The sequence below is a fragment of the Antechinus flavipes genome, chromosome 2 (assembly GCF_016432865.1).
Source record: "Antechinus flavipes isolate AdamAnt ecotype Samford, QLD, Australia chromosome 2, AdamAnt_v2, whole genome shotgun sequence".
Lineage (NCBI taxonomy): Eukaryota > Metazoa > Chordata > Mammalia > Dasyuromorphia > Dasyuridae > Antechinus > Antechinus flavipes.
The window spans coordinates 165,939,608-165,952,242 of record NC_067399.1 but is presented as its reverse complement, the minus strand read 5'-3'; the positions used below and the strand labels follow the sequence as shown (position 1 = coordinate 165,952,242).

The 12,635-nt window shown below is 37.1% G+C and overlaps 1 protein-coding gene across 2 annotated transcripts in view; it reads left to right on the top strand.

Annotated features, from left to right (window-relative positions):
- The window catches only part of ISM1 (isthmin 1), a 94,560-nt gene that overhangs the window by 58,638 nt on the left and 23,287 nt on the right, over positions 1–12,635 (top strand). For both annotated transcript variants that reach the window (XM_051975911.1, XM_051975910.1), the window contains exon 3: positions 11,639–11,903. In XM_051975911.1, the coding sequence (XP_051831871.1) occupies positions 11,639–11,903 (265 nt within the window). The remainder of the gene's footprint in view (positions 1–11,638; positions 11,904–12,635) is intronic.

The following is a 12,635-nucleotide window of genomic DNA, read 5'->3' as shown; positions in this document are numbered from 1 at the left end:
GTCTGCAAGACTTGACAAGTGATTGGATATTTGGGATAAAGAGGGAGGAGTGGAAGATGATACTGAGGTTTTAAAATTGGGAGACCAAAAGAATCGTGGAGCCTCCAAGAGAATTAGAGAAATTTGGAAGAAGGACAGATTTGGGGATAAAGATTATTATTTTTGTTTTGGATTTGTTGAGATAGGACATTGATATAGGTATGTACAGCAGACAGTTTAAGCTAGATGCACAGTGAATAGAGTATAGGACCTGAATTCAAAAATGGCATCAGGCACCAGCCATGTGATTCTGGGAAAGTCACTTTTATTTTTTCCTGTTTTGGTTTCCCCATCTATAAAATGGAAGTAATAATAACACCTACCTTCCAGGATTGTTGTGAGGAACAAATGAGATATTTTTTTAAAGTTTTTCCCATCTGAAAGTACCACATCAGTACTAACTGTTATTATTATAATGATTTGAACTGATGATAGAGATGAAAGCTATTTATATCTATATGACAGTCATTTGCATATAAATGGTAATTTAACTGACAAGAACTATTTAGATCACTGATCACTGAGATTGAATTATTGTAATTGGTTGCATTATTTACAGTATTGGCTCCTTCCATTATCTATTACCTATTCTTTCTATTGAATTGTCTCTGAATAAAAGAACCTCTAACAAAATAAGATTTATTTATATGAGGTGAAACCAACACAGCCAAAACAGAAGTTGTGATCTTTTCCCCAAAATATTTCCCTCTTCCCAATTTCAGCATTACTATTGAGAGTACCATTATTATCCTAGTCGACCAGACTCACAACCTTGATATCATTCTTGATTTCTCACTTCTTTTCATCCATCACATTCAACCTGTTACTAAGTCTTGTTGTTTCTTAAGATTTCTCTGATACTTCCCCTTCCCTCCATTCATGTAGCTGCCACCTGATGTATGCTATAATCATTTTACTTCTGGACTATTACAAGAGCCTCCTGATTGGTCTTCCTCCTTCAAGTCTCTCCCCACTTCAGTCTATCCTGCACTCAGGGGCCAAAATGATCTTCCTAAAGCATGTTACCCCTCCTCTGCAACAGAACAAAGTCCAGTGAGTCTGACAATAAACATTTATTAAGTGCTTACTATGTGCCAGGCACTATACTAAGCACTGGTCATATAAGAAGAGTCAAAACACAGTCCCTAACTTTAAGAACACAGTCTTAAGGGACAGATAGCAAGTAAACAAATATTTACAAACAAGCTATATTCAAAATAAAGGGAAAATGGTTAAAATAGGAAAGGTACTAGTAGTGGAGTATTTAGATAATAATAGTCTAGAAGGCAAAGGATATAGACTTACAGCCAAGAGTAATTTTCTAGCAAAATAGATTATCTTACAAAAGAAAAAAAAAAGGATCTTTAATGAATTAAAGTCATACTTCTAAGCATTCCTTATGAAAGGAACAGAACCACATAGAAATTCTGAAGCACTAGCACAAAAGTTGAGTAACACAAACATGTAAACAAGAATAAACATTCATTCACAAGGGGCTATCTGAACCCTATCATTATCAGGGCTTATAAGGAGACATATAATTAGACAGAAAGCCTTGGAGGGGTTCTAGGGAAGGTAAAAGGAATATATTGGGTGGGAAACAAAAAGAAAAATTACAAGAAAAAAATGTCCTAATCTTGGTGTGGAGATGGAAGTCCATACAAACAGGGAGGAAGAGAGGAAAGCATCTGACTTTAAATCCCACTTTTTTTCCTTATCTGTTTTTATTATTATTATTATTATTATAGCTTTTTATTTACAAGATATATGCTTGGGTAATTTTTCAACATTGACAGTTGAAAAACCTTTTGTTCCAGATTTTCCCCTCCTTCCCCCCACCTCCTCCCCCAGAGGCAGGTTGACCAATACATGTTAAATATGTTAAAGTATAAGTTAAATACAATATATGTATACATGTCCATACAGTTATTTTGCTGTACAAAAAGAATTGGACTTTAAAATAGTATATAATTAGCCTATGAAGGAAACCAAAAATGCAGGCAGACAAAAATAGAGGGATTGGGAATACTATGTAGTGGTTCATAGTCATCTCCCAGAGTTCTTTCGCTGGGTGTAGCTGGTTCAATTCATTACTGCTCTATTGGCACTATAAATCCCACTTTTATCTGAACTAGTCAAAGGAGAGAATAATATACATACATACACATATGGAGAAAAATACAAAAATATATTTCACTCAACTGGGAAATAGGAGGGAAGTAGGGAGAATAGGGAAGGAGGAATAAGGGGAAAGGAAAATTAATGGACAGATTAGTTTTAAACAAAATAAATTCTAAGTGGAAAAAATTTACATTTTTTTGAAATGTCAAGGAATTGGAATCTGAGGTACTGCCCATCAATTGGGGAATGACTCTTGAACTCATTATAGTACATAAATATGACAGAATATTATAATGCTCTAAGAAATGATGAAAATAGGTTTAGAAAATAAACCTAGGAAGATTTATGTGAACTTATACAGAATGAATTAAACAGAAGTAATGGAATAATTCATATGCTGACAACAATATTGTAAAGACAACTCTGAGGCTTTTACTTCTCAGCATGTTTCATCATTACTACTCTGAAATTGCTGATGATCTGAATTTCCACATCTTTCAGAGTACAAAATGAGACTATATGTATATGTAATACACATACATTATGTAATATATATGATATATTTCTGTGTCTATACACATACATTTATATGCATACATATACATGAATATATATACATAAATATGTATGTTCTTTATATCTTTATATATATATATATTTTTTATCTTAATGTGAATGTGTGTATATAGATAGATAGATATACACACAAACATACATATGCGGAAAGGTGAAAAGGAAGAGGTGAGTTTTGATGATTGAAAAAATGAAATTTAATTTAAAAAAAACAGAGAGAGGACATTAACATTAAGAGAAACTGAGAAGACTATAAGTTATAGACTAATGAACTTGTATCAGGTACTAGGGATTCAGTTCAGTCATTTTTTTTCAGTCATGTCTGACTCTTTGTGATTTCATTTGCGTTTTCTAGGCAAATATATAAGAGTGGTTTGCCCTCTCTAGCTCATTTTATAGTTGAGGAAATGGAGGCAAATGAGGTTAGATTTGCCCAGGATCATATAGCTAGTAAGTGTCTAAGGCTAGATTTGAATTCAGGGAGATAAGTCTTCCAGACTTCAGGCCTAACCCTCTGAGCTGCCCCAGAGTGAGCTAAAGAGAAATGTAAAAAATTACCAAAAACTAAAACAAGCTGCTGAAAAGTAGGAAGATGGGAGCAAGAGCAGGGGAGGAAGGGGAAGTATTCCTTCGTTAAGAAATTATTAAATATACACAATTATAGCCAAGAACAAAGTTTGGGGAAATTTCTCAACCTTCCTCCTCTCTCTTCCAGATAAAGTAAGCCTGGGAGCTGGTATAGGCTATCCAGAATTAAATTAGCTACATTTTACATGACTTTTAGATTTTTTGGTACAAAATGGTCACAGCTTTACTTTTCTGGGGTTCACAACTGAGAAACTTTCTTTTCCAAAGAAAGCAGGAGACGACAAACAAGAATGGACCCTAATTTTTGCACACCTAATCTGTCTGTGTGAGAAGTAGCCAAAGTGGCCAAGTTTACAATTCATTTTTCATCATAATAAGCTGTTTTGTTTAACTGAATATGAAGTGAAGAATGCTTTGAAAACATTCCTATTCATGGCTGGAGATGGGGGAACAGAGTGTAATTAAGGAAGACAAAAGGTTGGAGGATATATGGAAGAAGAAAGGGGATAATTGGAGAAAGGGAAGGAAGGAGAAAAGAAGGAGAGAAAGAGAAACAAAGAAATAAGAGTGGGAGAGGGAGCGGGGAGAGAAGAAAAAGAGGGAGGAGGAAGAGAGGATAAATCTCAAAAATAGCCTAGTGTGAGAAGGCTTTATTCAGCTGTTCATACTTATTTAGTTGCAGTCTCTCAGAATCCTGTTTCCTTTAGCCTAAAATTGTGGAGGTGTGGCTGCTGATGTGATACAAATGGAAATAGTTAGCTTTAATCTTTTTGTTGTTTTTTGTTCAGTCCTATGGGATTCTTTGCAACACTATTTGGGATTTTCTTGGCTAAAGTATTGAAGTAGTTTACCATTTCCTTCTACAACTCATTTTACTCATGGGAAATCTAAAGCAGAGTTAAGTGACTTGCCTAGGGTCTAGTAAGTATCTGAGGCTAGATTTGAACTTGGGTCTTCTTGACTCCAGGCCAAGGAGTCTATCCATTGTGCTTCTCTTTAGGCAATTTTAAACAGGCCCATGTACACCTATGATAATTCTGAGTGACTCATTTACAGTCTTGCTTTTTCAGTCCCTGGGAGGAAGAAATGTGTACTTCATGATTCTCTGAAGATTTCATTTGTTGAAAAATGTTTGAAGTTGTATTTCTGTAATCCTTTCATGAGCAGTGCTTTTGAGGCTATGACCAGAGAATAGGATGTGACATTTTTATGAGCACTGCCATTTTTTCTTCAGTTACTATTAGGGACAACTGAGATCAGCAAGCTGCCAAAAGAATATTGGTTGCCCCAAGGCTGGCAGAATAAAGATTACGTCATTCCAAAACAAAAAAGCAATTGGCTGAATGTACTGGAAACACAGATGATCACTGCCCAGATACAATTACAGTTAAAAATATGGACAAGAGCCAAAAGACATCCCCTTTTCCCATCCTTCTCAGCTATGCCATCCTATTTTTTTCCTGATACAGTTTTTCAGTCTGTTTATTTGCCTTTTGGAGGAAGAGGTGAGTGTTTTGTTGACCTGATGACCTGTCAGCCCTTAAAAATTGTATTTTGAACTCAATTTATGGCCTCATGTCTGTGGAAGACCACAAAAGAACAGTCATTGAGCATTGGTCAGTCAAGAAAGAATGGAGCAGCTGCTGCTTCACCAGCCTTGGGGCTGCTTATGCACAGAGATGCATCCGTGCGGGTTGGGGCTGCTTCGGAGCTGGTCTGACCGCTGGGGTGGCGGCTGCAGCCGAATGCACCATTGCACTTGAGTAAACCAATTCCCCGGTGGTCCTTTAAAATATGAGGTGCATTTTAAAAGGGGGTGATATGTTTCCGTGTTGGCAACATTCTCCCCTTCCTCACAGCTCCACTCTTTTGTTGAAATTCACTGGTTTGACACATGGTTGATTCAGCAGGGCAGACAGCCCTGCTGGTGACTTCAGGGCCCAGTCAAAGCATTTCCTTCCTATGTGAAGCAGAGTGAAGCCAGGTGAAGGGGGTTTATCAATGAATCTGTTTCCATTACCAATGCCCCCCTTTTCTTCCCTCTTTCCTTGGCAACTTGCTCCCTCCCTTCCTGCCCCCACCTATTCCTCACTTCTGATGGGGAGCCTAAGCTTGGAACTTGATACTCCACTTTCAACTAAACTTGCTCACTCCCCTGTCCCTCTAATTTCTAGAAAGGTTTCCCACGCTCTGTACTAGGGAGCTGTTGGGGAGGGGAGGGGAGGAAGTGGGATGGGGAAAGGAAACATAGGTCTTGCAAGGCAGCTGTTTTGCCAAATTCGTTGACCCTCTGAAGCTGCCCAACATCTTTCTAAGAAGAAACTGGCAAACTGAGAGAAGAGAAGGAATATCCCCAGTCCCATTCTGCTTCTAGCCTTTTAGAGAGAATGATGCTGAATAGGACACAAGCTGAGATCCTTTTATAGTTTTTTTTTTTTCCCTCCAAATAAGTCAAGCAGTCTTTTAAAAAAAAAATTAATCAGGCCTTCATTTTAATGGTCCCAAGTCTGGTTTTAAGGCCGTGGAAGTTATTGGTTGGAGACAAAAAACCAACTAAGTGCAAAATAAAAATAAATTGCTTCAGACTGGTGAAGTGATTCTTAATATTAAATTTGATGTAATAAAGTTAATTTTTTTTAAATAAAGTCTTTAAGAAAAAAAGTAAAACACCTGGGATGTATTTTACTTGAACCATAGTACTGACTTGGCTTTAAGAATACAACTGATTGTCAGCTAGCAAATCCCAAGTGAAAAGACAAAATCCCTAAAATAAATTTATAATTGGGCTTAGGGCATCAATTCATTGCTACAGTAATTTTAACCACCAAAAATTTCTCTTTCTGGAATGATCTGAGATTAACATTCATTTAATCTAATATATATATTTTCTTCCATTCTTTCCACTGAAAAAGACTTATGAAAAACACACCAGCCATCCAAATGCTTTTATTTTTCCTCTGCTAAAATGTATTTACATAGCCACAAGGCTCTTAAACTCCACCATACAATCAGATGAGTCACACTACAACACTCTGAGTACTTTTACTTTAGATTTCCTCTCTCCCTTGGGGGGAAAAATCTATTTTAAAGTGTCAACATTGACAATAGGTCTTAAATTGGAATCTGAAATTTTCCCTAGCCAGTTAAAAAAAGATAAATCCAGAACAACAAACCTTTATTGTCTCTCCCAAATATTGTTATCTCCGGTATATTGAAAGTTCCATTATCAGTCAGTGAGCATCTACTATATGCCAGGCACTCTGACAAATTCTGATCATACAAAGAAAACCTAAAGGCAAATAATTCCTGCTCTCAAGGAGCTCACAGTCTAATAAAGAAGAAGATATACAGTCAGTTGTGTACAAATGAGAATTGGAAGTAATTTCAACATGCTGAGTTTTTTTTTAATCTGCTTAGTGATTTTTCTGCTAAGATTGTCCAGAAATGGGCCCCAGAATGATACTGTCATCTTGTGGACAAAATAACCTGCAACAAGCAGATTGCAATAAGCAACACCTGGAGACAGTCCCCAGTTCTACTGCTGAGGACTGGGATCTAGGGGAATTCAGTTCCCTATCTTAAAAATGAGACCTGTCTTCTCATCTCACAAATATAGATAATAGATCTTCATGCTCTGAAGAAGCTGTGGGTGTATTTCTTGTCATGTGAGTAGTTATGATGAAAACAGCCCCCAAAGAACAGAAGTTATCCTTTTCTTTTAGAAGAGCCTTTTGAACAAAGGGGAAGCAAAGCGTTTGTCTTTAAAGAACTTCCATAAGTAGTAGAAAGAAGCCAGAAGAATTACATAGTACTCTCCCATGCATCTCTTAGAGGCTTTGAAAGACAGGATTCCCAAAGAGAATTGTCTAGATGAGCACACAAGGTGAGCAAATTCCCTTAAAGGTCAGAGAGATTCTGCCAGGAGTTGCATTATTTGAGAGTTCTTTAGAGAACTTTGGTTCTTATGCTTTCACATGTGGTAATGGAGGAGATGGAATACAAGATATATTTGTAATACAAAAAACATAATTGCATTAAGGGGAAGAAGAAAAAGGATTAGGAACACTCGACTAGATGTTGGAAATTTGCTAGACTTTGACACCAACATCAAGCTCCTCACATTGTTGCAGCTGACAGACTGCTCTATAACAAGATTCTTTGACTCTGAAGAAATAGGTAAATAGTGACAGTATGTAGCACTGGACTTGGAAACCAGAAGAAACATGGATTCAAATCCAAAGTAAATGTCTATGACATTTACTGGCAGTGTGAACTTGGGCAAGTTGCTTAGCCAACTCTAAATTGCTGTTTCCTTATCTGTAAAGTGGAGCTAAGTACCTCTGTACAAAGTTGTTGTGAAGTTTAAATGAGATTATGTATCTAAAGCTCTTTGTGAAATTTAAAGCCCTCTGTCAGTAGTTATTGTAATAAAGGTATAAGATTCATTTCTTCTCCAGTATGTACCAAAAATATTAGTGCAAATTTAAGCTTTAACAACCAAATAAAAAAAAATTGGTAATGCTAATTATTTTAAAATTTTAAAGATTTCTATTTTAAAATAATTTATCATAGCTACTGCCTTGTGTTATATGCATCACTCTGGTTTATTAGCAAAGTTTGTAAACACCTTCATCAGCTAAGGCTTAGTGACTGAAAGGAGATTGCATTTGTAAGCCTAGCCTTAGAATCAGCTAAAGACTGAAATTTTGATACATATGTGACAGTTTTAACATGCCTGTTGAAGAAAAAATCAGATGATCCAGGAGGCTAACTAAGCAAGGAATTTCCACTATCCATTCACTTGTCTAAGAAAGTGTCATTTGTCATTAGAAACTTGTCATTTGTCATACATATAATACATAATGACAGAATGCCTCATATGTCTAAATTCACAGAACTTCAAAGTGTAAGAGAAATGCAAATAATTAATTTTCCAAATGATGTTTTTTGTAAGTATGTATGTTTCATACTTCTGAAGATAAAGCTTGGAACTGCACTAAGACTTTTGGGATACTCTTCATTTTAAAAGGTTTAATAAATAAATAAAATTAGCAATCTGGTTAATGACAAACTTCAAATCATGACCTAGTAAGATTTTAGGTTAAAAATTAGTCTCTTTTTAGAAAATACTATTGTGAAATTTTCATATTGTTAATGAAATATGGGGAAAGGAGGATCCTTGGGGTTTTTTTTATTTACTTGGAGCAGAGAGGGTACAAATTAAAGAGAAAAAGAAAACTCTAAACTGCTGAGATTCAGTCATTGATATAACAACTGGAGTAAACTTATTTTGCTACTCGTTGCATGGCCAACCAACAAACCTATTTTGTTTGGATCTGTGTCACAATTCTAAACACATGGATTGACGGTAATGACTTTAAACATGAAATTGTTTTTATTCCCAACTTGGAGAAATTGCAGGGCCTGTTTTGTCGAAGTAATCACTTTGACTCCAGTCTGCATACAAATGTAATACCAAACTGTTGGGCACAGTCCACCTTATCTCCTACCCATAGACTTCTTTTATTACCACAATTGCAGGTTTGTATGGCTCTGGCTGTCTAGGCCTGTTGCAGTCTCTTAATAGCCTCACAGTCACTGCATCTCAATTGTTCCATCTGTAGTCAAAAGGGAACAAGGTTGTAAATGCAAAGTTTTATGTCGACAAAGAGGAAATATGTGTATTGTCCTGTGACTGCCCAACTTGGTTCTGCACTACTGAACTGCAACGATTCTTCTGCTCTAGTCTTTTCCACTTCCTGGGTTATGTTCTCTACTCCCGTCCCTCCTCCCTACTCCCTGCCACTAATTACAGATAGAAACAATAGGTACTGAAATATGTTCTCCCCCCTTTCCTCCTCCCCACTTCCATTCTTTTTTTGGAGGAATCTGAAAAAGAGTCAAAAGATCAATGTATGTAAAGATGGACATACATCAAAGCAGTGCAACAGAGTTCTGACTTCATTCCCCTTTTGGGTACCAGTGTAATACTGACTTACAAACTTTCTGTATTAGAGTGAGAAGGACACATTATATGGCATTTGACAAGAAGCCTAAGCATTGACTCAGATTCATGGATTACTGTGCTATACTGAAATGTTTTATAATGTCTTTTACTACATTTAGTCTTACACCTCTTGGCACAAATATCTTGCCCTCAATGTCTGCCCATTGGTCCTAAAGAAGAAAAGATTAATTATTTGATTATTTCGATGCAGATGCTTCTTCATCTGCATGTTCACTGGGGGAGTGTATGGCAAGAACTGGGAGACAGAAGACTCCTGCTGTTTCTTTTCAGGCCTTCATTGACAAGCCCCTCAGACTATCGCCATCACCATTATCATTATGCTGTCATTATTACTATTTACCTGAGTAGGAGACAGACAATAAATCTCCTAATTGATTAGTCTGACAGGGACCTTGTTTTTTTGTGAAAAGCCTCATATGTTAATATGCATTTTCCATACATGTCAGAAAGTTTTATTAGGTGCTTAATATATACTAGGTGCTGGGAATAAAGATCCAAAAAAAAGAAAGACAGTTTTTGCCCTCAATAAACTGACATTCTACTGCATACAGAAAGGTGCAAAAAAGGAAAGGGGAGAAAAAGAAGGTATTTGTGCAAGTCATAAAGGAGGAAGCTAGAGAGTTTGATGTGGAGCTAAGAGAGCAATGAAGGAGTGGGCATGGGACTGGCCTAAACATTTTCTCAAAACGGAGGTTCTGGAAGGAACTAGCCAAAGAGAGAGAATGGGGCCTTAAGGACAGAAGGATCTTCCAGAGTGAGAAAGTAGAACCAGCAAAGGCATTAAGGAAGCATTTTCTGGCTAATGATATTTTATCTCCTAAGTCCCAGGGAACCCATAGTTTTCCACCTGGTGAAAGGCCTTTTCAGTTTCTTAAATAGGCAAGAAACATAACTAAATAATTTAGCTGGCAATTTCAAAGTAAACAATATAAAGCCTGTTCCAGTTAACATATTTCCTCCTTTCTAACAGAAAGGGAAGGGGCTGTTTGTTTCATAGATGGGCAAATACTAGTTTGATTTGGCAGGACATCTCCGATCCCTCCTCAAATGTCGGGTTAGAGCAAAACCGAAAAGGCATCTGCCTAGCACAGCTTGCCCTTATTATTTTGGAGTGTGTGTTTCTTATTCATTTACACATAACTCATCCAGAGTGATGTTGCAAGACCTGTGTGATGTCCAAAGAAGTCCAACAAGTCTTTTGAACAAGCCTCACTAAGCTGATTGTCTCTCAGAGCCAAGAAGCTCCATTCTGTCAGCCCTGTGGCTGTGGCAGAGTGGGTTTAAAAATGCAAAAGCTTTAACTTCTGGGCAGGTTCTACCTGCCCTGGCTTCAGGGGTTTCGTTCTGGAATTTGGCAACACTAATCTGTGATGAGCTTTAGCTGCAGGAAAAGAGTTATCCTCAAGCAGTAGTGAGCACCTATCAAATTTTGCCCAGATCTCTTAATTTCCTGGGTTTTCTAGCTGCAAATCTTAGTTAGACCAGAGATTAGCAACCCTCTATCTCTATCTTGTATCACTCAGGCTAAACAGAGTCTGTGGATAGGATGGAGACCTGAAGAAGCTGACTGCTATTCACTATGAATGAATAAAAAATGTATTAAATAAATGCTTGCAGTGTGTCAAGCACTATGCTAAGCACTTGGGGATAGAAGCAGAATAGTTATACAATCACTGCTCTCAAGGAGCTTATATTCTAGTTGGGGAGAGGGAGGAGACAGACAACATATAGGAGAGCTCAACTGAAATGAAAATGGAAGAATCTAGGTATCCTTAGGGCAAGTAAAGAGCAGGGAAATTTAGGCAGGGCAGATGAGGGTGCCCAGAAGGTTGCAGAGTCCAATAGGAGGACAGGTAACTTCAGTGGACCTAGTATTATGGATTACTTTACCCTGCATTCCCCCCTATTTCAACTTTGCATAAAATTTTTAATTTCATTAGTGATGAAATGAAGACCTCTCTTTTTATGTCTAGACTCTAATAGCCTTATGCTTACACTGCTCTCTTACCTAATAAGGTGTTCCTCATTCATTTCCTTCTGCAATAGCAAGTTTTAAAGTGTGAAAACATCAAACTTTTTATTACCAGAGGATTTTGGAGATTTCATAAATGAGGAAACTTGTGACTTGTCCTACTCAGCCAACTAGGAGATATATCAGGCTAAGTCTCAAATCTCTTGATTCCCAAACCATTGTTCTTCCTACTACAACAGTCTCCCAAGACCCTCACTCCCTAGAGATGTGAGTTGGGATAATGAACCCTCACTCTCTGCATGCTTTGAATCCCCCAGGTTACCATAGAGGTTGTTGATGGTCCAGACACAGAGTCAGAGAAAGACTTGCACCCAGAAAACAAGCCCAGCTGGCCAATCCCATCACCTGATTGGCGTAATTGGTGGCAGAGGTCTTCCACCTTGACAAGGGTAAACAGTGGTGACCAGGACTACAAGTTTGATAGCACTACAGAAGATAGCAACTTCCTCAACCCCCCCAGGGGATGGGATCGCCATGCCCCAAGCCATCGGACTTTTGAAACCAAAGAACAGCCAGAATATGGTGAGTTTCCATTCAGTGTTATACAACTATTTAGGGGAGGAAATGAGAATGATGAGACATTATTGACACAAAGCCAAGTAAAACACAGTTTACAATATGTGGCTTTTGTTCATTTGTGAAACATATCTCATAAAGACTAAACTTAACAGAAGCCCCAGTGAGACACTAGCAAGCCACATTTCTCTGGTAAGACTTCAATTTTAAAATATATACCAATTACCCTATAAGGGAAGCATTTTTTGTTTAGCTAGGGGTCTTTAAGGTTTTTCTGTTTTGTTTTGTTCTGTTTTTCAAAGTAAAATTGAGTTTCCTATCTAAAGATGAAGGACAAAATTGATAACTTCTTACTGTAAAAACCCATGCTAAAAATAATTTAGTTACAGTAGAGCTAGTGAAGAAAATTCATTTTACTTCTTTCTTTGCCAGGACCATATTATATGATAGTTTGCATTGATTGCTAATAGATGAATGTTACCTAAATAATTTTTGTATGTGTGTGTCTTACATGTTAATTCTAGCACAGCAAGTGATAGTCCTCAGTAAATTGGAGAACTTCACATTTATTTTCATTTCTCATGGCAATTAGCCAGGCAATTGGTTGCCTAATTGCTGTCTGAAAACAGTAAGAAAGTAGTAACAAAATATTTTCTCTATAGTACACACTGTCCCCCTATAATGCATTCAGAATTAAAGAGGAAAATGTACATATGTGGAGAATACAAAAGGAGATAT